The 26963-nt window shown below is 39.4% G+C and overlaps 3 protein-coding genes across 7 annotated transcripts; 1 reads left to right on the top strand and 2 right to left on the bottom strand.

Annotated features, from left to right (window-relative positions):
• Positions 1 to 2618: 2618 nt before the first annotated feature.
• On the bottom strand, positions 2619 to 3721 carry LOC129727353 (mitochondrial import inner membrane translocase subunit Tim22). Its single transcript, XM_055685114.1, has 4 exons — positions 3372 to 3721; positions 2998 to 3316; positions 2866 to 2938; positions 2619 to 2801 (listed from the first exon to the last, which is right to left on the bottom strand). Exons 1-4 carry the CDS (start codon positions 3503 to 3505, stop codon positions 2716 to 2718), a joined length of 612 nt encoding a protein of 203 aa, XP_055541089.1. The 5' UTR covers positions 3506 to 3721; the 3' UTR covers positions 2619 to 2715.
• A 273-nt stretch (positions 3722 to 3994) lies between these two features.
• On the top strand, positions 3995 to 6300 carry LOC129727352 (vacuolar protein sorting-associated protein 33A). Its single transcript, XM_055685113.1, has 4 exons — positions 3995 to 4217; positions 4287 to 4500; positions 4557 to 4728; positions 4907 to 6300. Exons 1-4 carry the CDS (start codon positions 4116 to 4118, stop codon positions 6234 to 6236), a joined length of 1818 nt encoding a protein of 605 aa, XP_055541088.1. The 5' UTR covers positions 3995 to 4115; the 3' UTR covers positions 6237 to 6300.
• Positions 6301 to 6440: 140 nt separating this feature from the next.
• LOC129727351 (serine/threonine-protein kinase Tao) lies at positions 6441 to 26458 on the bottom strand. 5 transcript variants are annotated; one of them, XM_055685107.1, is made up of 14 exons: positions 25527 to 26458; positions 23068 to 24033; positions 11879 to 12167; positions 11661 to 11809; positions 11023 to 11596; positions 10784 to 10957; positions 10512 to 10723; positions 10295 to 10445; positions 10107 to 10229; positions 9934 to 10050; positions 9701 to 9874; positions 9415 to 9636; positions 9222 to 9340; positions 6441 to 9151 (listed from the first exon to the last, which is right to left on the bottom strand). In XM_055685107.1, exons 2-14 carry the CDS (start codon positions 23511 to 23513, stop codon positions 9028 to 9030), a joined length of 2874 nt encoding a protein of 957 aa, XP_055541082.1. In that variant the 5' UTR covers positions 23514 to 24033; positions 25527 to 26458; the 3' UTR covers positions 6441 to 9027. The 5 variants fall into 5 exon arrangements, with proteins under 5 accessions (XP_055541082.1, XP_055541086.1, XP_055541085.1 ...); XM_055685111.1 differs by having other exon boundaries at positions 25696 to 26458; XM_055685110.1 differs by having other exon boundaries at positions 25700 to 26458.
• Positions 26459 to 26963: the final 505 nt, after the last annotated feature.

Raw genomic sequence — 26963 nt, 5'->3', positions numbered from 1 at the left:
GCCCCCTTCTTTACAACTTTTATGTAAATGACATCGACGAATGTCTGGCAAATTCATGCACGATAAGACAACTTGCAGACGACAGTGTAATCTCTGTTACAGGAGCCAAAGCTGCCGATTTGCAAGGACCATTGCAAGATACCTTGGACAATTTGTCTGCTTGGGCTTTACAGCTAGGTATCGAATTCTCTCCGGAGAAGACTGAGATAGTAGTTTTTCCTAGGAAGCATGAACCTGCTCAGCTTCAAACACAATTAATGGGTGAAACGATTTCTCAGGTTTTGGTACACAAATATCTTGGTATCTGGTTCGACTCTAAAGGCACCTGGGGTTGTCACGTGAGGTATCTGATGAAAAAATGTCAACAAAGAGTGAATTTTCTTCGTACAATAACCGGACAATGGTGGGGAGCCCATCCAGGAGACCTTATAAGGCTTTACCAAACAACGATATTGTCTGTTATTGAGTACGGGTGTTTCTGCTTCCGCTCCGCAGCAAGCACACATCTGATCAAACTGGAGCGAATACAATATCGTTGTTTGCGTATCGCCTTAGGTTGCATGCAATCGACCCATACGATGAGTTTGGAGGTCTTAGCTCGAGTACTACCATTGAAAAACCGCTTTTGGAGCCTGTCTTCTCGTATTCTTATCAAATGTGAGGTCTTGAACCGTCCCGTGATTGAAAATTTTGAAAGGTTAATCGAACTTAATTCTCAAACCCGTTTTATGACATTGTATTTCAATCACATGTCCCAAAATATTAACCCTTCTTCGAATATTCCAAATCGTGTCGACTTATCAAATACTTCTGATTCTACTGTGTTTTTCGATACATCCATGATAGAAGAAACTCGTGGAATCCCGGATCATTTACGCGTGCAGCAGATCCCCAAAATTTTTTCCAATAAATATCGAAACATCAACTGCAACAATATGTTCTACACTGACGGATCACTTCTTGATGGGTCCACTGGCTTCGATATTTTCAATAACAATTTAACCGTCTCCCATAAGCTTGATAATCCTGCTTCTGTTTACGTCGCAGAATTAGCTGCAATTCAGTACACCCTAGGGATTATCGAAAAAATGCCCACGGACCATTATTTCATCTTTACGGACAGTCTCAGTTCCATTGAGGCTCTCCGATCGATGAAAGATGTTAAGCACTCTCCGTATTTCCTGGGGAAAATACGGCAACATCTGAGTGCTTTATCCGAAAAATCGTTTCAGATTACCTTAGCGTGGGTCCCTTCTCACTGCTCGATACCGGGCAATGAGAAAGCGGACTCTTTGGCTAAGGTGGGCGCAACAAACGGTGATATTAAGAAAGACCAATTGCTTTTAATGAATTTTTCGCACTTGTACGTCAGAATACGATCATCAGTTGGCAAAATGCTTGGACCAGAGGGGAATTGGGAAGGTGGTTACATTCCATAATCCCCAAAGTATCGACGAACCCGTGGTTCAAGGGGTTGGATGTAGGTCGGGATTTCATTTGCGTGATGTCCCGGCTTATGTCCAATCACTATAGATTTGACGCGCATCTCCGTCGTGTTGGGCTCGGGGAAAGTGGTATCTGTGCCTGTGGTGAGGGTTATCACGACATAGAGCACGTTGTTTGGTCATGCCCTGTACACCGTGACGCCAGGTCTAGATTAATAGCTTCCCTGCAGGCCGAAGGTAGGCAGCCAGCTGTTCCTGTTCGTGATGTCTTGGCGAGCCGTGACCTATCCTACATGTCCCTTATATACGTTTTCCTGAAATCCATCCACGCCCCAGTTTAGTCCTATCCCCTTCCGCCTACATCCAACCAAACGACAAGAACACGTTAAGACCCCGGATCCGGAAACAGCAACTAGACCCGCACGATACTCTCAGGTCCCGAGGGAGACAACCCAATATGCCAGTCCGTAATATCTTGGCCCAGCAGCGGAACATATTCAATATGCTGCTTACCTATGGCGATGGAAAACCATCAAACAACAAATCAGTGCTTTTGATGCAAAACATTCTAGCTTTAAGTTAGATTTAGTTTCAGCTCGTAGTCGGCAGCGAGGATAAAAAGTTTGCTTTTAGTTATTAAGATACTTTAGAAAGTAAGCTACCAGATATAATTGGCGCCGTTAAACATTAAATTGTATTTGTGCCGTGTCAAATAAATTATAGATGAAGAAAAAAAAATTTAACAGCCTTTAACTCTTCATAACCGTCGTACACAACCTATTTTTAATCAGTTCATTAGCGTAAGCATGAAATTATACTGAAGGAAAATTTCAGATTAAAATGGTTTGTACCACTATTTATGTTTTCTTATTTTCAAGACGTTTGATTAAAGTTCATTTTCGATTGATAGTTTAGGCTCCCATTATCAAAATCTGGATAACTGCTACAAAAGTGTCTTGCAATTAAAGCATTTTACCTCAATCTCATAGTTCTTTTTTCATTGTACTTTCGAAAGACTGTAAATGACTGTAAAATAATTAATTTTTGAATGAAGAAATAATTTTAACCAAAACAACAAATTAGCAAATTATTGAAAACCATGAATTAGAAATTAGCGTATATGAAGTAGAATTTTTCTCATGCTAATGATATTCTGTACCACAATATGCAATCTTTCGATTAATAATAACTACCCTTTATTAGACCTTTGGTTGCTCAATGATTCAAGTAACATGCAACACATGCCTAAGCGCTCTGTTTAGAAGTTGTGTTACCCTCGATGCCTCATATAGTAATCAATAACAGTGGAAAATGCCGCAAAGCCAGCAGCTCCTACAATACCAGCTTTAATTCCAGCTACAAAAACAATACAGCCTTGTTGTCAATTCCGTTTCACATAGCAAATCAACAATACACGTACCTCTTACACCAATAAGTCCTCCAGTGACTGCTCCAGCATAGGTTCCATTTTTCCAGTCGGATACACCTCGTTTCTACAAAGTAATTTAGTCATTAAAAGGATCAGACACCCGGGAATTCAAACAGCAAATACCGATTCAATAATACACTCGACGGCAGCAAAAACGGCCCCGATAACGGCAAAGTTTTTACCATACGAATGCGTCGCTTGCCGCATATCACGAAAGATTTCGCGAGCAGTTTGCTGCTTCTCCGCTGCCAGCGGATCCGCTATACTCGGATTGACCGACGAACTGAACAGCCCAATAGCTGCACCCAGCCCATAACCAAGGACACAGCTCATCACCGATTTGAACGCACAACTCTCGAAAGCCGCCTCCACCAGTTTCTCCTCGTTGGTTTTGATCTGCACCGCACCATAGACTTTTGGTATTATGATGTTCTCTCTAAATCTTTTCAAATAGGGATTATTTAAGCACAACACTATCCGAATAGTGTGATACTTACCTGTTATTGTTGCCAATGAAATGTTTGGCCATTTCATCTAGGTCCAAATTTTGGAAAAAGACCCCGGTAGTCTTGGATGGATCCAATTTTGGCTTGTCATCCGGATTTGGTGGTTTCGGTAGCATCGAAGACATGGGTGGCGATTACTGGTTATTACTACTGTTGCTATTCAATCGTTTCCAATAGTTTACACTGTGTTGTGATTACTGTTTGAAAGCATATTTTCTTCAGGAGCTGTTCACTTACAACGTCTTAAATGTAATCATTCGGTTTCTGTATGTTTTATGCAATCGAATCTGCCATCAATCCATCAGTGCACATGTTCTAATGATAACTTGTGGTGTATACCCTGCTTAATGTTACAGGACTCCCATTATAATTGGAGTATATACCAATGGAAACAATGTTCAAAAATTGCTTGTATGATTCGATATATTCGTACATATAATTTCTGTGATTGATATCTACCATCACAACAATGTGATGGGGTGCCACCCAATCATCTTGATGAAATTCAACATTCAGTTGGGTCAAGTTTTGAAAGTTATTGAACATCAGTTTGGTCGAACTACTATAGCTTACTGTACAGTAGAGCATCATAAAGTGCCTGCAACTGTCATCTGGCAATGATGAAGTTGAATGATTATTTTCCAAAACAAATGAAATCTCGTTAGCTTGGTTAGCTTTCGGTACAAATGTTTTACTTGGTTTCTGCATGATTTTTAAATTGCTCATTGTGAAACGATGTTTACTCATCTCTCTGGAGGCCGTCTGAACGTGCAGTTACTTCAGGAAGCAGCCGCCCGGGAGTTAGTTGAAATATTGGATCGCTGTGAAGGGACAAAGGTATACAAAAATTGGTAGTTGACAAAAGGGCGTTTATTTTTTTTGCAAAAACACTACTTTTAATTGCAGGCCATCATTTGGGATGAATCATTGGGTGGCCCGGTCGGTTTGGTTGCGCGGTATACGTTTCTCAAAGAGCACCATGTTACCAAGATGTACCAACTGCGGCCTGAGCCGTGGACCGACATTGACGTAAAGAACATAATATTCATTACCCGACCAAATCAAACCCTCATGGATTACATCGCAAATAATATACACGAAGAGGAACGAAAGAAAAAAGGTATACTGACGTGGATTAATTCTTTAAGGTACTAATTTTCTCATGAATGCTATTAGTTAGCAAAAAGGAATATTATCTGTACTTCCTACCGAAAAAGTCTTTTCTCTGCGAGAAGCGGCTGCAGGTAAAAGGCGTCCACGGAAGTTTGGCGTACATTGGAGAATTCAAATGCGACTTTTTTCCATTCGACAACGATTTTCTTTCTATGGAACTTAAAGATGCTTTCAAGTAAGTTTATCGCTCTTATCCTTGTTTACGGCCGTATCAAATATTGATTCAGAAAAAAACTGATTCGAGTGATTTTCAAAATGCTACTCCTATATTCGTATAGGCTAAATGAGAGTAGGAATGGAAACGGAAAAAATATTAGCTCAAAATAAAAATTTAAAAATTTTTCTCATTTCAGAGATCTTTATATTGAAGGTGACACCTCAAGCCTGCATCAATCAGCATGCGCTTTGATAGCGCTACAAAAATTATACGGCCGAATACCGAAAGTCTACGGTAAAGGAAGTTGTGCCCAACGGGTCTGGGAATTGACGAAGGCAATGGCTGATGAGGACGAAACGATACTGAACGGCGCAAGCTGCGATAAGGGCGTTATCGATCAGATGATCATACTCGATAGGTCAATCGATTTAATGAGTGTTCTGGCAACTCAGCTAACCTACGAGGGCTTAATCGACGAAATTTTTGGCATCAACAACACCACCGTTAATTTACCGGCTGAAAAATTCACTTCGGGGGAGGGGTTCGCTATCGAAAAGAACACCGAAAAAAATCAGTTCATTCTAAACTCGAAAGAGCAATTGTTCGCCGAGCTGCGAGACAAAAATTTCAATGCCGTTGGTGCAGTTCTTTCTCGGCTGGCCAAATCAATACGCTCCAGAGCTAACGAAAATCACGGTGAAAAATCTATTCAGGAGTTAAAAAAGTTTGTTGAAAGTTTGCCTCACATCAAAGCGAACGAACAATCACTGGCAACCCATACAAAAATTGCCGAACTTATCAAAGAAGTTATTTCATCTGACGCCTTTTTAGATGAACTTGGCTGTGAGCAAGAGTTCATGATGTGCTCCGATGTCGATAAACCGAATCCGTTCATCGAAGATTTGATTGCAAAAGAAGCACCCCTGCGCAACGTGCTTCGTCTAATGTGCATGCAATCGATTGCCGGATCCGGCTTGAAACCTAGAGTTCTGGACTATTACAAGCGAGAGCTGGTTCAGGTGTATGGTTTACAAACTTTATTGACAATTGGGAACCTCGAAAAAGCAGGGCTACTGAAGCCACAGACAAGTACACGAAGTTATGCTGTTCTACGTAAAACGTTGAACCTAACAGCTGAAAATCCAGAGGAGGTTTCCCCCAAAGACATTTCCTATGTACACAGCATTTATGCGCCCCTTTCGGTACGCATTATCGAACAGCATCTCAAGCCGAACGGCTGGCAGGGACTGAATGACGTCTTGTCCGGTTTACCGGGTCCCACTTTTGAAGACTTCCAATCGTCAATGACGCTGAATAATCGGCGGGGTTCATTTACATCGGAGATTTCCCAATCGGACATTCCACGAGTCGTTGTTGTATTCTTCGTCGGTGGATGCACGTTCGCCGAAATCTCCGCCCTTCGCTTCCTTGCCCAGCAAGACGAGAACAACGTGGAATTTGTCGTATGCACCACGAAATTAGTTAATAAAAATAATTTCCTTGATACGTTTATTGAGAAAAACTAAGTAAAGTACTAATCGAAAGATCGAAGTACCCTAATATATCCATCAGATAAAAAATGATTGAAAAGAGCACATGATCAATACTAATGTGTGTATCACATCCCTTTTCACACGCTGTGAAGCAAATAAAAAAGATCCACCAAACGGAGAAAAAGGAAAGGTCAACCCATTTAGGTCCGTGATTGGTCACTACCGCTATCGAAACAGTTTGTATAATATCATTTCTAGATTATTCAATTGGTTTAGTGTTTTTTATTATTATTATCTCCTTTCTATCAGAATCAGCTGGCTTCACATTATAATTCCCTTACTTGTTTGTCGCAGTTTTTTTTTCGTTTTGCTGCACTTAAACACACATCACGAGTTTTCGACTCATTTCTAGCAATTGCTCCTAAACATTTATTAGTCTTGCGTTATGTTGTAATTTGTTTGCATTGCATGGTATGCGTGTATGTGGGTACGAGTATAGGTGATGCTACCCCCGAAGGATTGGAAACATCGTTCGGAGTGCGCGTCATATCTATTGTGTAATGCGAAGACCCAAATTTTTTTAACCTTCGAATTTTAGTGTTCACTATTTTAATAGTTCTCGTTTCTTCTTAGCTTATCTCTTCTTTTTTTTTTCATTGTGTTGGAAAAATGTTTTGCGCTATGCTTAGAGTGAGTGTAATGTTAATCATGGTTCGCTGTTTCATAACGAAACAAATCTGTTGGTTTTTTCTTCTTTCTTTTAAAAAGTTTTCATCTCAACAACACAACTTTTGCATTGCACATTCTGTCGCATTCTTTCAATCCTACGCACTCAACCTTTATTCAAACTTTTCGATCAGGCTGTGTTTGTTTTTTAATTTTATTTTGTTTAATATGCACTGTCATTAAGGTAAAAAAGCCCTAGCAGCAATAATTTTAGTTTCCAGTTTTCCTTCGTTTCTAAGAGTGTTGTAATTTATTCTTTTTGAATATACTTTTCGGTTTGATTCAATTAAATTAGTTTATCTAGTTGTTACTTTAGTAATTGTGAGAAAACTGCAATGCATTATATTTTACATTGATTTTACTTGAATTGTTTTATAACTAAAACATAATATAACTAATTGCAGTTGTTTCCAATACAACGATTCTTTCTGTTTTCTGAAGCAGCATCGTATGTTCTATATGGTAAAAAATTAGAGTTTTTCATTTTTTTTTACATAATTAAACTAAACAATGTACAAAACACGCTGAAACTATAGAGCGGAAATAATGAACTACTAAACATACTGTATACAAATATAAATAATTTTAGGTTCTATACCATTGTAACTGATGTATGCCTATGTGTGTATGTGTGGTTCAAACATCTGCGTTCGATTCTGCGCAGATGACAATGAATCATTCTTTTGCAGTAACTGCTTTCATTAATTCAATTTACTCTTTCCATAGACACTAGTTAAATTATAAAACTATAAAACAAAGAACAAAGCTTTCTTTTTTCCGACTACTAGTTTCTACACAGTTTACTTATATGCGTCAAGTATGGTATAAGCTAAGTAGTATTATTCATAAAGTATAGAAACAATGTCACTGCTGTTTTTAACACACATATCCTTAGGTCATGCTTCTCTAGGGCGCCCAGATATCGAACAATAAGGTCAGAAATCTGCCCGCCAGTCACACTGCTGGTGCGCAGCGAACATTTGCGTGCAGTGTGGCAAAGCATTCATTCGAAAAGGACTAAATAAATCGCTGGGCAGAGTGTTCTAAAGCAAACTGTTTTTAAAAGATTTGTTTGGAAATTTTGGAATTTAACAATTATTTTTTCCTACCGTTGTAAATCTAGTCATCACATTCAATTACTAAAGAGAATAAAATTAAGCAATAGATTTTAGTTAACATTTTTTTTTCGTGAATGCTTGGCAATCCCAACGCATATGCTACTGTCCTGTGTTTCTCAACCAGTGGTACGCAGATAGAGGAAATACATATAAACTGATGGTTGCGTCGGGACACGGGCGTTTTACTGTGCACAGTTTTAGGTAGATTACTACTATTCGTTTAAGATTTTTCTCGCCAATGTTTTATCAATGCCGAATCAACGGATAACGCATCTTTGCTTTCCCGATGCACTCTCTTTTTTCAAACGTAGAACTAAGTTTGGTTCAAATAGATGTCCGTAGGTCTATTTACATGTGGAAACGCAATACTTTTAAACGTCTTAGAAACTAGGAATCATTCGAATTCAATGAGTATTATCTCGGAACCATCGGAAATAAGCGAAACGAGTGCATTAGCCTATTCAGCATCGAAGACACACTGAATTACGCCAGCAAAAACAAGCAATTTGACTAGAATTTTGGAGGAATATTCCTATCTTATATTGAGTGTTTACTACCAGAGTTAATAAGTTTTCGTCAAAATTTGCAGAACAGATTGCAACCAATGGCATTTCAACTTACATCCACACGGAGTACATAACAATCAATTAAAAAATATAGTACAAAACAAAAACTAAACTCTCTTTTTTCTTGCATCCTGTAAAAATGTAGTTGGATGAAACAGATTGTACCTCCGCTGGGTGCAGAAGCACGCGCGCGTCTGTGTCTTACGTGATCCCGACAGTGCATCCATCAACTTTTACTGCATCTCCCAGTACGCAAGTAGAAAAATAAATCACACTGATTCCTGCCTATATCTTACGCTCGACGTTTTCTCGCGCGCCGAAAGACTGTCCAACCTTCATCCCGTGTACATAAATTAGCGAATCTCACTACATAGAATTATGACTCGACAAACTGTTCGTCCCCCTGGATTTATGCTATAGTGAGCCCGCAGGAAAACTAGTAGAGCTGTTACTATGCGCCAGGCTCAACATCGACCCAGATAAGCTGCCCTCTTCGTCCGGGTACGTTTCCTTTGAGGCTTCGGCAAGCGCTAGTGCACTACAGATAGAAACAAATATGATCATTGTTCGTGGTTCATGGAACTCAAACATCATTGTTTGTTGATTACCTAAAATTCATTCGAGCTGATTCTTCATCGAAAGCTTCCTGCTGTTTTTCATGTCGCTCTCGGAGCAGCCGTATCCGTTCCGCACGCTCCTGGTTGAATTGCTGGAGTTCGGTTTCCATCTGTTATGAGGAAAATGACGATATGTGAAGATGTTATACAACGTTTTATTCCAAATAGAAACACGAAAACTCACCTTACTCTCCAGCAGAGCTCGCCGTACGCTCACTCGATCCTCGAGTTCCTTCCGTTCGCGATCCCGCTGAGCTTGCGCTTGCATACGGTTTTTGCTCTGATACGCCGTCAAAATGTCCAGCTCGTACTGTAGCCTATCCTTCAGCTGATGGCATTCGACCTCCTGACTCTCATCTAGTCGTAAACTCTGCTTCTGCAGCATATCAGCAATACTTTGTTCATACTATCAGAAAACGAATAAAAACGCTGTGAAAAGTTGTACTCCAACAACATTACCAAATATTTACCTGATCGCCTAATAACGTTAACTTACGATGTTGCTCTTCTTTTAGTTTCTTTATCACAGCTTTTTGTTCCTCCTTAGGTGTTGTCTGCAGGATTTGAGCTTTCAGCGCCTTGTACTGGCGCGTTTGAGTTTTACATGTTTCCCGGAATTGTTTGCGTATCTGGAGTTCTTTTTGCTATAAACGCAAAAACAAATTAAATGCTGCCGAGTGACATATTTTTTTCTAGAACAAACCTTCAGACTTTTCGGTTGCTGTTTAAGTTCCAGCGCATGCTTTCTCAGCAGTTCTCGTTCGGCCCGGTCCATATACTCCTTCTGGTTACGCAATTCGCTTTCGTGTTGTTTTGATATCTGAGAAAATTAACATTCACACAAACGAGAAACGCAAAATACAACAATATACTGACTTGCTCCTCACGGAGAGCATGAACACTCTTCTGCTGTCGATATTCTAAGTCCTGAGTCTTTTCGTGGTGTTTGATAAGCATTCCATGCGCTTGTTCAAGCTGCTGCTGTTTCTTGCTCAATTCCTACGATAACATTAATTAATCAATTTAGTAGAGTACCCAGAAATGCTATAACACAAGAAACTTACATCCCTGAGCAACTGATTTTCAAGCTCATGCAAAAGCATCATCTTTTTCCTTCGGAACTTGCGCATCTCCAGCTCGATGTAGTTTTTCTGTACCCGTAACATTCGCTGCTCTTCTTGAGCTTCTGCCTGCTTGAGGTTATCCTTTTGTGACCTAAGATGGCAAAAATCAAAAAGCTTTCATAATTCGTTCCTTTTTTTAACAGGATTCCAAACTTACTGCAAAGTAGCATCGCGCTGCCGCTTCGGAGTAGAATCGTCCATCGAAAGCTCACGCTTCCAGCGCTCCTTGTTAGCTTTATATTCCTTCTTTTTATGTAGCTCAAATGCTTTACGGTCACCTTCCTGCCTGGTTGATATCTCCTTGTATAGTTTCTTTTCGGCAACATTGTTCTGTTTCATCCTGCGCTCGATTTCCTGCTGGTGTTTTACCTGGAATGTAATATTCAAATTACACTTTTGAAGGTGGCTGGCAAAACACCCAGAAGTTACCGATAATTTATCTAACTCTCTCGTGAAATTATGTAAAAGCAGATCATATTCCTTGTCTAGAGCCCCTTTATGCTGCTCCATTTCCACCTTGCACTTTTCTTCTTGCTTCACTAAGGCTGCCTGGTGCTCTCGGCGCATTCGCTTGTAGCCGGACATTTGTTCATGCATCTCCTCCTGAAGATAGATAAGATGTTTAGTTCCTGCCGCACAATTGAAGTTTAACCAATTTAACGACATACCTGCATATGTTCCTTTTGCTGCTTCGTCACAATACTGGTAGTCCTGATCGTAGCAAAGTTGTTGGCACCATGCTCAGCTACTGCTTGCGACACATGATTATGATGCGGATGGTGATGAGGTACTACTGGACTAGATGACGAATTTTGATAACCAATACTAGCACCCATGCTACCAGATCCAGAGCCGCTCCCACCAGCGCCGCCACCGGTACTGCCCATACCACCACCACTTCCACTTCCTACGATTCCCAAACTCATTCGACTCATACCATCGGCTGGAATTAAACCATCTCGACCACCGGAATTGTTCATACTGTTATTGTGTAATGGTGGCAAACCGGTCACCAGCCGATGTCTCGAAGCATTCCGAATCACTCCTCCGTGTTGATCCATTGAATGCAGAGAGTGCTCCGAGGTTATACTGTTACTCTTACTACTATCACCGCCAATTTGCTCATCTGGTGTATCTTCAGCATCTCCTACATTGCTCTCTGTCTCACAGGAATCCACCATCAGTATTTTTTTCATCTTCCTATAGTTCAAATTATCCAATTCCCTAACGGCAGCTTTCGTTCTATGAAACAAAGACAGCATCCTTACTAGTTTAGGAATTATTCGATTTAAATAGAAATACTCACCTTGCTATTAAATCAATCAGCACATTCGGTGATCGTATTCTCGTCACGAAGGAATGAGTTAATAGTTTACTAGAATTGGGCCGGTCCACTGGAAACTTTTTCAAACAAAAATCGACGAAACTTCGGAACACGTCGGACCAATCCGGAGCCTATGAAAAGAAATTTTATTTCAAATTAGTCGTACCAATTGCAAACCACTTTAGTGCAAATCGTCATACCTGCAACGTGGGCGCCTCATTCTGCGCAATATGATATAACGCCGACATTGCATTCATATTGAAATACGGAGGTTTCCGTTCAGCCAATTCAATGCAGGTAATTCCCAGTGACCATACGTCGACTTTCCCATCGTACTGACCTTCGTCCATCGCCAGAATTACCTCCGGTGCCATCCAGTAGGGTGTACCAACAAAACTGTTGGCAGGACATTTGATGGCAGCGCTACCAAAATCAGCCAGCTTGACGATACCCTGTTCGGTCAGCAGGATGTTGCCAGCTTTGATGTCACTGAAATGAAACAAAAAATAGCGTAAGCGTTGATGTTCTCTAGAAGCATTCCTGTGTATATCGGTAAAAACCCCGTGGTTGCGCATTTATTATATTTCTTGGAAGAATTCCTCTTTAGAATTTCTCTTTGCTCAAAAATATTGACGAAATAATACATCATGAAGAACTGTTCTTTAACAACATGTACCAAGTTACTGATTCTGAGATACTGAGTAAATATGTAAATATTAGTCGTTTTCAAGCCTCCCAAGTTGGACATGAAGTACGATGCTGGCCTATTATTCCTGTTTGGACTCACCACTGTGACAAAAAAATATTTGTTTTTTTGTGACATCGCCCGGATGTTTCTTCTATTCTGGGTTCCCCACTTCTATTATTAACAATATCACTATTGAGAGTGAGTGACATAATTATTATAATTCGTGCTTGTGTGTATATGCATTTCCTTTTTGCGCCTACTATTCCGAGCCTCGCTGCTTCAGGCCAATATTATCACCAATTACAATTCCCTGGAGAGGCTTCAACTGAATGGCCCTCTGACCAGTTTTATTGTGAGAGAGATTTATTTTTGTCAAGAGGTATTTGTCGAGGTTTTGTGGAATGCAACGTGAAGGAAAGGTTGATGGGGAGAGCCTGAGAGTAAATCAATGTTAAAAAAAGTTCGTTGACATCGAATAGCCTGATTCTACTAAGATTCGAACCCACGACCACCTGCTTGTCAAAGCGTACTCTGTAACCTTGCGGCTACGAAGCTCCCCTGCTGGCCTAACAAGCCAGTCGTCGTAAGTTGAAGTCTCGGCTGGGAAGAGACTTTAGTGTCTTGTCCTGGACACTAAACAGTTTTCTGCGAAGTCTGCGTACTTAATCAAACAGAAGATCGAGTTACAAATCGGAATGTAGCACCCCAAGGCTTTGCTCTTAGTTTTTATTCTACTTTTTGTTAAATTGATTATTTAGAAATCTTTCAGTATCCTCTGTCTAACAGATACTCTATTAGAAAGATCTCTTTCTTCCGTCTCTGGTTAAACCACCTGGAAGGAAGTGAAATATTGTATTTAAGGTTTTTGATGGAGTACTTCTCATAACTCCACAAATCAATGCACAGGCTAATTTCTAGATTTTACCAAATTTGTGTTTTGCGTGTTGAAAATTGAAAGGGGAATAAGCCGTTATGCTAGTTTTCTAAAAACGCTCAATTTAGCATGAAGAGTGTCTAGCCACCTTCGAAAATAAAATTTCCTGATTTTCCCAGGTTTTTCCAGAAGGTTTTTTTTCAGCACTTTTTTCTCACCCAGAATCATTAATACAGCTGGTTTGGTAGTTCTACAGGGTGCCTCCGTAAAAATGATAAACACATTGCCTCTGTTCGTATCGGAAGGTCTACCCTGTTCATCTGCTGTGTTTGTTTTGATTGCGACACATATTCCTAATTCACTGGTAAGTCATAAAGGCAGTGTTACACTTTTTTCAGAGGAAAATTGCAATGGATTCAAGTAGAGAACAAATTAATATTTTGTATTTGAGTAGATTTGAATTTGAGCAGATTATTCGTGTACAAGACCATCAAACGATTCGAGGAAACTGACACGGTTGTTCCCAAGTAGAAACCTGGTGAAAAGGAGGTGTGTGGGGACGGCAGCGGTGATCAAAACGGTCAAAGAACTTATCCGACGAAATCCTGCCCGGTCGGCAATAGAAATGGTTTGCGAAATGAACATGAGTCATAACACTATGCATAAAATAATCAAAAATTACCTTGCATACGGAGCTTTCAAGAAACAAAAGATTCACGAATTATATCGCAAGATTGTCAGATCTATATTAATACTGAAGACGCACGCTGCTCACAACATATTTTTTTCAGATGATAAATTGTTTACATTAGAGGCTGTTTTGAACAAGTAGAAAAATCGTGTGCAGTACTGGACAAAAAGAAGTACGCAGCCACTATTCTAATGTTGAACTCCCTGTATCTTTTTTAATATAAGGTATATGAACTCGATGAATTCGGATAAGTTGTAGTATTTCTAATATTCTAACGATTGGTATAATAATTTTGTCAAAGAATTGCATATTAAATTCACACTTCAGCATAATTGTAATTAAGCTCTATTTTCGCTTGGTCAAAATAAAGTACGCATTCTTTATATCATCATCAGTTTACTATTTCTCAGCTCAGATAATTTATTTTTTATTGTGTCCTACTCCTCGTAAGTCTAATAAGATTCCTATTGCTGCAGAGAAACGTCGAAACAATGTGTTTGATTATTTGTTTATCATTATTAGTGCGCGGTACAATCGGATAAGATGGGGAAAAAGCAAATTTCCGTAGATATTCGTAAACTTATAGTTAACAACCGTCAAGAAGGTCTTTCTTTATAGAGAAATTGCTCGAAAATACGATTTAAGTGAAGCAGGAGCACGAAAAATATGCAAAAAGCATGGAGAACTGGGAAGCGTAGCCGATCGGACCGGTAGAGGAAGGAAGCGGAAAACTACAACTAGCGATGATCGCCGAATTTCTCGAGAAGTGGCAAAAAATCCTTTCGCTACCAGCCGAGTGATTCGTGAAAATGCTGATTTAAATATCTCTGAACGAGCTGTGCGCAGAAGACTACAGGATATTGGTTATAAGAGTGGATTTGCCCAACGACGACCTTTGATTCGAAAGGTTAACAGATTTGTTTACTTCGTATGCAGCATACATTTTTGGCTGAGTTTTATTTCTGCAGGATCAAACGCCTCAAATTCGCTCAAAAATACATCGACAAGCCGAATTCGATAGAGTTCTGGAAACAGGTTATCTGGAGCGATGAAAGTAAATTTGAGCTCTTTGGCCACAAACAACGAGCACGAGTTTGGACGAAACCTGGTGAGAAACTTGCCGATAAAAATATTCAGAAGACGTTCAAGCACGGAGGTAGCAGTATCATGGTGCTTTGCTTGGTCGGGTGTTGATAATATTGAGAAAATTGATGGCATAATGACGGCAGACTATTACATGAGCATTTTAAAGAGAAATCTTACAGAGTCGGCGCGAAAGGTTGGCTTAGAGAAGAAGTTCACTTTTCAACAAGACAATGATCCTAAGCATACCGCCCACAAAACCACTGCGTATTTCCGTGCTTCACGTATCAAGCTATTGGAATGGCCATCAGAAAGCCCGGACTTAAATCCGATAGAAAATTTGTGGTCGCTTTTGGATCAAAATGTCGACAAGGGAGTTCCGCGACAAACCGTTTGAAGCTTTGGAAAAAGCTTGGACAAATATCGACTCCCAACATATTAAAAACCTCGTTGAAAGTATGCCTCGACGCCTGCAATCCGTGATTGAAGCTAAAGGTGGCCAAACTAAATACTAAAATAAAGAAAAATCAGTTTGAACGTTGAATCACTATAATGCGTAGTTTATTTTGTCCACAAGAAAAATGACAATTTCCAAATATAAGCTCTTTTTATGTTTATATGTCGTTCTCATGTCGCTTTATCTAACATTTTTCGAAAGTACACCTCCAATACTGTCTTTTGTTAGAACACTTTGATTATCCATCTGCCATAGATTCTACCTAAATCAAGAAAGTTTGAACATATCACAGGTGCGTACTTTTTTTGTCCAGTACTGTATATGGAACATGTTTTTGTGATAATCCAGTCAATGGAAAAGGAGTGGAACGATTCCAGAATGCTTCAGCTGTGATGGTTTGTGGAGCAATATTCAACAGCGAAAGGTTGCCACTAATATTCATCGACAGGGGTGTTAAAATTACTGAAGAGTACTATCTACAACACATCATTAAAGACCATTTGCTGCGTAGTGCCAAGGAAATATTTGGAGAAAAATTTTATGTTATCAGCAAGATTCAGCGCCAGCGCACAACGCATTGGTTGTTCAAAAGTGGTGCAACGAAAATTAACCGTGTTTTATCAGCAACTCCCGTATCCTGTTCCAGCGACTGAGGCCGTTGCAGGAAGCCTTTGTTGGAGAATACCAATGCGGTTTTCGAGTGGGGCGATCTACAACGGACCAGATGTTCACCTTGAGACAGATCCTCGACAAGTTTCGAGAACACAACCTGCAGACACATCATCTCTTTATAGACTTTCGAGCGGCGTACGATACAGTGAAACGCAACGAGCTGTGGCAAATAATGCTAGAACATGGTTTCCCAACTAAACTGATTAAACTGATACGTGCGATGCTCGACGGTTTCACATCATGCGTCAAGACAGCGGGCGAATTTTCGGACGCGTTTGTGACGTTAGATGGTCTGAAGCAAGGTGACGGGCTCTCGAACTTGCTGTTCAACATAGCTTTGGAAGATGCGATACGAAGGGCAGGTGTACAGAGGAGCGGCACCATCATCACTAAGTCTCACTGCCAAAACGAAGTACATGGTGGCTGGCAGAGAGCGTGGTAGTTCTACGGGTGTTGGTGCTGCGGTGGAGATGGATGGGGATACTTTCGAAGTGGTCGACGAATTTATTTATCTTGGTACTCTCGTGAATGTGACAACGAGGTGAGCCGCGAGGTGAAGAGGCGGATTGCGGCGGCGAATAGGGCTTATTACGGATTGCGTAGCCAGCTTAGGTCCCGTAGCCTACAGATCCGTACGAAATTTGCGCTCTATAGGACTCTGGTCCTCCCGGTGGCGCTCTACGGACATGAATCGTGGACATGGAAGCAGGCCGATCGACGAGCGCTTGGGGTCTTCGAGCGTAGAATCCTGCGATCAATACTCGGAGGCAAACTAGAGAACGGGGTGTGGCGCAGGCGCATGAATCACGAGCTGTACGAAGTATACAAACACCCTGATATTGTCAAGCTGATGAAACACGGCAGGTTACAGTGGGCTGCTCATGTAGCACGGAAGGCGGATGAGCGACCGGCAAAGATAATATTTAGTAGAGAACCGGATAGAGGCCGACGACTTCGAGGCAGAGCGCGCACGCGCTGGTTGTGTGCTGTCGACGAGGATGCCAGAGCAGCTGGTGTAAGGGGAGACTGGAGAGTAGCAGCCCAAGACCGAGTTTTGTGGAGACGTATTCTGGATTCGGCATAGGATCTTAATGATCTGTCGCCATAAAAGTAAACTAAGTATCAGCACCTCTGAGAGGCCCGCATCCTCTCCCGACTTTAATCCCTTAGACTTCAGCATTCCGGGATTTGTATCCCTGCTAGGGAAGCAGGGTGGAGTAAAACACATGACACTTTTCAAAACCGTTTGGTGAAAATCTGGGATGAAAAGTGAAGTCGTGCAAGCGGCTTATGATAATTTTGAGAAGCGTTTGCGGGCCGTAATCAATTGCAAGGGCTAAAGATTAGAGTTGAACTGGGGTGACATTGCGCATTTCGTTTCGAGTAACTCGTACAAAACTAAATGATCGCGGGTGGGCGTTATGTTTCATTTTTCGGATTTTTTTCGACTTTGCGGGTTAGATGAGCCGAAAGACAAATGACAAGAATAGATCCTTTTGAGCTCAAAGCAAACCTGGCAGTATGTAACGTGCTAGAAAATAGCGAAAATCGTTCGAATCGAGCTGCACAATGTCACCCCTGATTCAACTGTAACTTAACTACTTTACCTTGATAATAAAAGGAACCAATAACATAAAAAAGAGTGTATCCGTTCTACGGTGACACCCTGTAAAAAAAACAATTGTTACAGGAATACAAATGCATTGATTGAAGTAAAAATATTTAATACAGAACATCAGATAGGGTTTTTGGTTCTGGTCCGAACCATACCAAAATTGATCCTGATTCGAACTATTCCGTAAAATCCCGAATAATCTTATTAAATTGAGATATTTGTGATTAGAACAATTGCATAATATGCTTCCGGTACCTGTTTCAAGATAGAAAATTTTTAACAATTGAATTCCAAAATATGTTCAATGTGCAATTGCACAAGACGTGCACAAGAAGACAAAATTCCCAGATTGTTTTAAAAATTCCCTGACATTTCCAAGTTTTTCCAGATAAAATCAAATTTCTCGATAATTTCAGGTTTTTTTCTGGCCCTAGATACCCTGATAAATAAACAAATCCTGTGGCAGTTACATTGTCGTTAAACGACATGTCCAATGATTAACTACCTTAACAAAGATGTGCAGAAACGATTTCGATTAAATTTGATTTTGACGGATCGTGAAATTTCGGGATAATGGAGCAAACTCACAAAGTATCGAGCTCTAACCTGGACTAAGTAAAATTTGAGAAACAAGACAATATTTGTATTTTAGTTAAATTAGTTCACTAATTATTTTAGCAAATTCCATTTCATAAGTTGTATTAGCGTACGATTGGAAAGTGAGTAAAAGCAACCGCAAGCACTTAATTTTCTCAAAGATTTTCAACACTTTCAACTTTTATCTCATTATCTCTCATCATTGAAATTAATTGGAAATTATTGCGTGGAGTTTTTACGCCATCAATCTTGCATTTTCCAAGGTCAATTAGGGTAGCGAACGGCTTCGGCAGTGGTTTACTTCGGCAGGTTTCTACATAAGATTACTGCAGAAAACTTGCCGGAAAAAAACACTACCGAAGCCGTTTGCTACCCTGGTAGTTGAAAACACCAACATCTACAAATAATACTATATCAATTACACCCTTAGAGAGAACGCGAAATGTTTTCTTTTTTTTTTCAGTTTACTATTTGCAAACAAAAAATAGAAGAAATCGCCATTATAGAGCATAAATAAAAGCGCTGAAGTAGTCCAATACCCTATATCACAAAACATGTTCAAGATTTCTGTTTCATCTAATCACTCACACATCTATCACGCCATAAGTTGATTTTCATTCGTTTTGAGTCCACATGGTTATTCCGGAGCAGAGTATCGATCTTGAACCTGATCCCGGAAATCCAGATATACAGGTTCTATATGGGGCCCAACAGCTTTTTTGTCCCTTATACTAAAAATAGACAAATTTTCCAATCTTTTAGCGGGTCAAGATCCGAAATCGGTCAAGAGTTGAAAAAGTTAGGAGCATTTCTTTTTGATGAGTACCCGGGTGCCCTGCCGAGCACTTACGGGTGTGCAAATTGCCGAGTACGCATAACGGTTGATATATGCTTTGTAAAATATTACGAGCGAAAGAATTTTTAAGATTAGTAGGTTAGCACCTGTTCAGAAATCATTTTTTCTGAAAAAAAAATCATATTAAATATGGCGATTAGTAGGTTAGCACCTGACCTGTTCAAAAATCATTTTTTCTGAAAAAAAAATCATATTAAATATGGCGACCACTCATTTTGATGTTCGCAAAAGAATGCCCTATCATCTTTTACAATATGTTGGTTTGAGTAATTCTATAAAGAAACTCAAAAGTTACAACAATTAAACTAAGAATGAGTTATACCTTTTCCAGTAGTTTAATTGGCCGAAACACCTTGCCGGAGACAACGGAGATTGCGGGTTCGAGTCCCGTCTGGACGAGGGGAATTTTTTCTAAGCCTAAAGTCACACCTTCTATTCCCGTTCATTTTCGAATTCTCGCAAACTACATACATTGCCCGCCCGCTACTAAACTTAAAATGTAAGTCATATGCATTTATGAGGGGAGGGGGGATATCATCATTTTGTGACAAGCTGTGACAAGGGGGGAGGGGGGGTTGTAGTAAAATCGACGTAGCATTTTTTTTTAAAGACTGATTTTGACTGCACTGAAGTAAAGACTGAAGTATTGCACCGAGATCTGCCGAAATGTTTTTATCTGTGTCATACTGAAATCTTCTAAAAGCTCTGCTACATAAACAATCACTTGGATTTACAAACACACAATCTGTTTTGAATACAAAGATCGTTGCTTTTTTGTAGCTTTTAATAGTGATAATTACAAGACACTCGTTTCATTTCCGGAATAGTTTCTGTGCTCTCTGCAGATATGGATCATACTACACACTTAGATATTATCACCGAGTACGGTAAAATAAATCACCGAGTTTTCAACAATTGAGATCTCGGTAAAAATCTCGGTAATACATCAAAACACCGAGATTCTATAAAAGCAAAAATCAAAAAACCTGTCAAATTTTAACGAGATTTTCGGTAATGTTTCGCCGAGCTACTCTGGAGTTCGAACTGTCAAATTATTACGAGAACTTTGGTAAAATTCACTGAGGCACGTATTTTGCGATTTTTTTAGATAACCCAGAATATGATTAAAACGATTAAATATACAAATTAATTTATCAATTACTAAGTCAACTGATTCAATTAAATACAGCATTGTTAGAAACTGGAGAGTTTTATTGCTCCATGGAATAAACAAACATCTATCACTCTGCAACTTCCATCCTGCGAAGAGAGTTGATAACCTGCGAAATTGAGTGAAGAAAGGAATAATCGTTTTCTTCGAATTTTCTTTGCAGCAAAAAAACAAGCTCTGAGAAAAAATAGTGTATACTCACTCAATATTTTAGTCAATCAGATCATTGCATTTTTTATATAATAATAATCAGCCGTAAAATCTGCTCCTTTTTTCTAAGCCCGGACACGAAAAAACTGTTAGTGTGTGTCCTGAAACACGCGTTATTCTGACAGCTCAGTTTTCAGGAATCTCGAAAAGAGCGTTTTTGTTCGACGAATTCCCGGTTAAATAATGTCAGGTTTTCAAGATTCGGTATTTTAGTTTACTGAACTCGGAAGTTTTCGGTTTTATGGATTTTTTCGGTAAACAAATTTACGATATTATTTACGGTAAATACGTTGAGTTTCCGATTTCTCAGTATTTTTTTTACCGAACAACGGTAAACTAAAATATTTTCAAGTAGTTCGGTATTTTACTTTACCGAGAAAGCATTACGCAGTTAAGTGTGTAAGTTGTTTAAACACCTTTACTCCTTATACCAAAACACAAGCCCTTTGAAGCAGAAGATGAAGTCACGAGTCTGTAAGTTGTAAATAAATTGAATTAGACACAGTTTTTTTTTTCAAGTATTTTTTCGTATGTATGTTACTACAGTCAGGTTTTTATTACGCGGGGTATACGTACCTCGTAAAAAACCACGTAAAAAACCGCGTTAATTCGAAAATCCGCGTAAGAAAACGCGCTAATTGAAAAATCCTCGTAAAAAAACCGCGTTAATTCAAGAATCCGCGTGAAAAAAATCACGTTAATTCAAAAATTCGCGTAAAGTTAACCAGCAAGAAGGGCTTTGAAAAAACCCAAGACGCATCAGAACCAGTTTTTAAAATTGTCCTCTTTGACGGTCATTACGGATCTTTCGGAGGGCGGTGTTTTTTTTTTTTGGACTAAGTCTTCTACAACTTAAACGTTTCTGGTTTCAAACCCACGTTGTTTCGAAAATTCGCGAAAAAGTTTTTTAATTAGCGCGGTATCGCGTAAAAAAAACCGCGTTAATTCAAAAATCCGCCTAAAAAAAACCGCGTTAATTCAAAAATCCGCGTAGAAAAAACTTAGTAAGAAAGTCCGCGTAAAAAAACCTTACTATTTATATTTTTGTACGTTTTCTCAGAAGCGGAGAGGGGGGGGGAGGTAATCGAATGCTACGTTTTTTTCAGCGGGGGGTTTAATGTTTGTGACCAAATGCTACGAGGGGGGAGGGGGGGCTTAAAAATCATGGAAAAAATGCTACGTCATTTAAGTATGTTCCCTATGACAAAAATGAAATTAGTTCGTAAAGCAATTATAATAACCAATTGCAGTTTCCGCATTTATTCTACATGGGCTTCCAAACAAACATAACATACATTTTTCTCAACACCTCCACGTTAATAGTGGGCCGTTAAGGTCCATCAACCTTAACGAATTGTTGAAAAAATATTATCAAAAGTAGGTATGTACTTTACAAAATCCAAAAAAAAAAATCGAATTGTTCAAGATTTGTGTACATTCCGACTCGGAATTTCACCGTGTGTTTATTCAATGGTCTTCGCAGCCAGCTGTTTGTATACAAGAAAATGCTACGATCCTATCAACACTCCAAGAAAAATTTGGTTTACAAATGTGTAACTATTTCCGGAGTGTTTTGCGATAAGGGCGCAACTGGCAAAAGATAAACAATGGGGAATATCAGTTTGAAAATTTGCAAGTACATTTTCAAATCGTAATTTCAAAAGAAGTGACTAACATTAACATCAATACCAAAAATCGACGTAAAATATACCTGGCTTATAGTTTCCTAACAATACTACATTAAATTTGTGCATTTATGGCTTGAATCTGCACTTTTCTTCTAACCTTTTTCTAATGAGCCTTAAAGCATTCTGACAACGAGATACGCCCATCTTTCTTTCGCCTTGTTTTTATTTTTTCTCCAGTTGCGCCCCTTTAAATGCGCCTTTATTTTGAAAACAAATGTTGATCCGCCCTCTACTGTCGCCTGTTTACGAAATATTTCGCAAATAAGCCCGTTGCTTCAATGTAAAGTATGTAAATGTAATGTAAATGTAAAGGGCCTAGTTCCAAAGTATCTTTTGTTTTGGGTAAACTGCTTTATCGCCCTTCACTAAAAGCTTGATTTAAATAATTTTATCGATTTATACAAAAGAAAGGATTCTTCTCATGAATTTCGTAAGTCTTTTCAAACTCAATAGTGTAATAAAACCATTTGTTTACATTTTGTTAGTTGAGCCCTAATCGCGAATCACTCCGGATTTTCAAAGAAAATGATAGCATTTTTTGTAATTAAACAGAGAAAAGATGTAAAATATTCATCATTTCATTCGAGTTAAAACTGCGACAAAATAATTGACGAGGATTAAGTTCGTCATATAGCATTTATGATTTTTCATACATCGATGCTTCTGTCGAATTCGACCAATTCCTTCGCGCGAACTTAACAATGCGTCATTTTATCCCAATGAGTCAGTAACGATGAGCGGCAATACATTTTCTTCGAAATATACTCTAGCCTTAACCTCCACTTACCGGTGAATCCGTCCCAAGCTATGTAGATAGCTCAGCCCGCGTAGCACGCCATCACATATAGCGGAGATTTCGTCCTCCTTGAGAGGCCGCTTGTGAACCTCTATGATATCGGATGCCGAACCGACGCAATACTCCATCACCAGCCAAGCGGTATTCTCATGCAGATAGCAGCCTTTGTACTCGATCGTATTGGGATGGTTCAGTTGCCGAAGGAAGCGGATTTCCTTTAGGATATCCTGCCACTTTTCCATACTTTGCTTGCCCATATAGGACATTTTCTTGATCGCGACGATTTCCCGCGTAAGGTTGCACTTGGCATAGTAAACCGCACCAAACGATCCATGACCGATCTCGCGTAAATCTTCGAATATCTTCTCCGGGTCATGTTTGTTGAACAGTTCAGCTATCTCGGGATCCTTAAGACTTCCCGGCCTCATTATAGGCATACTACCGACACAGTAGTGGCAGTAGCAGATGCAAGTAAGGGAACAGAACGGAATATACACTCACGCGGGTAGACTATTATCACACACTTTAGCGTCACGTTTTGACTATTACTTCTTTATTTGAACATGTACTATGCACAGCACTGTCACACTATCGTTGGTGATTTTTATTTCGTTTCTTCTACTTTGTATTCGATTTCCTTTTGCCAACGTTGTTTATGTTTTCTCCGCTGCTGCGCTCGAATGATTGAACGATTGAGTGATACACGCTGAAGCCTATAGCGCGAACTCGCTACTATATTATATTATTGTCATTTGTTTGCTAACTGATTAGACCATTCGGTGCCACCACATTACTATTTTTGTTCTGAAACCACGCTGGTTGCACGTTCCACCTTGCCGTTTCCCCTGCAGTGGGTGCTGTATTGTTTCCAGATTGGCCACTGGATGTACATTTTTACAATGCCTTTTAACTAATTCGGGAGGGTTAGTGAATTAGCAATAACCGTGTTTCCATGATCTGAAACAAGCAGTAAAAAACAAATAGATATAATAGAAATTATTGAAGTGTGAATGGATTCATCACAGAATTGAAGAATCGAAGCAAAATATAAACAAAGGCGAGACGACGATATCTAATGATCTAATAGCTAGTCGCTGCTCAGATTAGGTGCTACCATTCTGAAGGAAAACAATCTGTTTGAGTTTAGTATTCGTAATGCTAGTGTTACGTATTGAACAGCGAATATATTTAGCAAGGAAATGCAAACCGACACGAGTTCACACCATTCGCGCACTGTGTTCTGATTCATCCCTATATTACTACGACTATAGGATGCGAAAGACATTGGTGTACAACGCAGTTATAAACCAATTGAATTTATATGACGGCAGCAGTTGTCCACAAATCTTCACCATCACAGACTATAATTGTTTCCTTACAAGCTTTAATTTAAATGTAGATGGTAACGAAAACTTTCCTTAATAGTTAACACAAACATTATCGATCCATATTAGCCATACTTCATTCGAAATTTTACCAATTATTGGCTATCAGATATCAGTACCACTTCACTACAATCTGCATCTACAATGGCTGACTTGAATAGCTTCCAAATTACCAATAGCTGGTCGAAATATCAACACAAAAGTCTTTTAGATTCTGTGTACTGTATTAATTATGATTATTTAGGGAGTCTCCAGTGAACCACAGAACTAGTCAGCTTCAGCGGGTAACTCGTCTCATTTAAAATACATGGTCAAGTCGTCTGTCCTGCAGAAATAAGAACGGAAGTAAACGAAACATTGACGAAATTCTCAAATTGTAACAATTTTTAAAAGCACATTTCTTTCCAAGACATCGATAACATTTTTACAATATTTTTACAGTTCAAGCTAAAGCTGACATACCAAGTCGCAATGAGTTTTCACAACCCTCGAGTTTGATAGCAATTGTTTAGTTTATTGAAAATTTCCGATTATCAAAAACTGGTTAGATCAAATTTAATTAACGTTGAATTGATAGTTAGATACTAATCAGTCTAGCGGCAATTATTTTTGTTTTTAAAATTGTATGGGCAGTAATCACATCAACCTTTCTTTACTTTATATTTTGTATAGTGTTCTTTTTTTTAGGATATGGAATTAAGTCTAACAAAATAAATCTGCTCAATTGATATTTAATTATAATAGAACATTTCATTTTTGATGGGCGTGGATTTTCTAAAGGAAAAGAAAGATATTTGCGCTTAACGCTACGGTTTGTGCGGTTTTGTCTAACTGCGGCTTTAATTCGGTGCCTTCAAGTTTGCCACTATTTTTCTTGTATCTTCCTATCCAACTTTCGACATACTAGGCATTCTTCTCATGTGTACGTCAGAGCAACATGAAATGTCAATTATATTTTTTTATTGACTCATTGATACCTTTTTCGCGCATACTAAAGGTAAAAAACAAATCTGAAATATCAATTCCCTAATTCGATACGAACGATGAGACTCATAACTGGCTTACCCATGGTTGACCCGTCACCGGAAGCAGATGCTCGTTGTTGACTGACCAGTCGGCAAGCATTTCGGGGAGCACCCCTGAAGGTGACGTTTAAACCGTTCCACTAATGTATAACAACAGCACAGAACACGACCGCCGTCATAGTGCTAATGGTGCAGGGAAAAAACAATACCTACTGGATCCGTTCCTTTTCAATCAACTGCATTTGCCGCAGGCGACCCTTCCAGTGCTCTGGGGTGTATCAGGCCAGTACTGGCCGCGGAAAGACCACAGAAAACTTTCTTCCCTTTCGTCGGATCATTCACTTGCTCGTCGGACGGAACACAAAATGGCGATTGCACACAGATAAAATACAGAGGATACACACTACTTCACACCGTACCAAAGGCAATAAAGAGTAAAATAAGGGGCCTACTCACACAAAGTGTCTGGTCGTGATTGCGGAATACCAGAGGGTTCGGTTTTTAGCCAGCATTCCAACTGGGAGCTACTGGGTTTCCTCTACCGGAAGATTTCCTTTGCTCGGAACTAAATTGTCTTACGCACCCTTTTCCGATGTTTCAAACGTTATTATCGGTCAGAGCTTTGACGTGAAAATATCATTATTCTTCGGTTCCACTCACACGGTCACAGTCGTACCTTCAAACAACCATTGCTGTAACAACGGAGCAGGCCTTGCTGTCGAATCAATCGCCAGACATTTTTTTACACACATTCCACTTACGGACCAATTTTCTTCCCATGCACAGTATCGTAATACGGAAATTCTATGAAAACATTGCAAAAGCCTTGTTCTCGACTGTCCGAATAGAATAGAACAAATTTTTAACATTTACTGCAATTAAAGGCCAACCATTTCACTTAAATTTTCGCACACGAACAACGAAGCAAACGCGACTGCAAAATTTCTACTTCGCTGACAGACGGATTTACTTTTGCTCTCCGCAGTCTTGCCTATATTCACGTCTCATGCTTCTCATAATTCACGATCTATGCAAAGTTCGAAACACACACACATACGCTTCTGTTCTCTTCATTGTCTCTCGCTCTCACTCGGCTCACTATTTCGATCAACACTCTTTGTTCTTGTACAAAATCGCCTTTATACTTCTTATTAATTGCTCTTTCATTCACTCTTTACTGAAGATGATGGTGTTGCTGATATTCAGCACATTCTCGTAGTTTGTATAAAGTCCTACATTGTAAGGTATGGCGAAGTGATATTTCACCGGTATATTAAAAAATTCAAACTGCATTCAAGCTTCATGGTTCGATAGGTCTGAGCTAAACAAGCAATAGAAAAAAACGGTATTAAATTTTAAATAAAAAAAGCTGGCAGTTATCTCCTCTAGACTATTAAAACCTTATTATACTTTGAATCGGGATTGTTTGAATTTGATTTGGGATGAAACGTGATAACTTACACACTCAATCAGATAA

The sequence above is a fragment of the Wyeomyia smithii genome, chromosome 3 (assembly GCF_029784165.1).
Source record: "Wyeomyia smithii strain HCP4-BCI-WySm-NY-G18 chromosome 3, ASM2978416v1, whole genome shotgun sequence".
Taxonomy (NCBI): Eukaryota; Metazoa; Arthropoda; class Insecta; order Diptera; family Culicidae; genus Wyeomyia; species Wyeomyia smithii.
The sequence above is the reverse complement of the archived record's forward strand: the minus strand, read 5'-3'. Positions and strand labels throughout refer to the sequence as shown.

Bases quoted from the DNA above. Each gene is read 5' to 3' on its own strand.
- LOC129727352 (XM_055685113.1), top strand. From the start codon at position 4,116: ATGTTTACTCATCTCTCTGGAGGCCGTCTGAACGTGCAGTTACTTCAG. The intron at 4,218-4,286 runs GTATACAAAAAT...TTTTAATTGCAG, and splicing joins ATCGCTGTGAAGGGACAAAG to GCCATCATTTGGGATGAATC. The intron at 4,501-4,556 runs GTATACTGACGT...GAATGCTATTAG, and splicing joins AGAGGAACGAAAGAAAAAAG to TTAGCAAAAAGGAATATTAT.
- LOC129727353 (XM_055685114.1), bottom strand. From the start codon at position 3,505: ATGTCTTCGATGCTACCGAAACCACCAAATCCGGATGACAAGCCAAAA. The intron at 3,317-3,371 runs GTAAGTATCACA...CTATTTGAAAAG, and splicing joins TTCATTGGCAACAATAACAG to ATTTAGAGAGAACATCATAA. The intron at 2,939-2,997 runs GTATTTGCTGTT...ATTACTTTGTAG, and splicing joins TCGAGTGTATTATTGAATCG to AAACGAGGTGTATCCGACTG.
- LOC129727351 (XM_055685107.1), bottom strand. From the start codon at position 23,513: ATGCCTATAATGAGGCCGGGAAGTCTTAAGGATCCCGAGATAGCTGAA. The intron at 10,724-10,783 runs GTAACTTCTGGG...ATTACATTCCAG, and splicing joins GAGAGTTAGATAAATTATCG to GTAAAACACCAGCAGGAAAT. The intron at 10,446-10,511 runs GTAAGTTTGGAA...TTGCCATCTTAG, and splicing joins CAGCGCGATGCTACTTTGCA to GTCACAAAAGGATAACCTCA.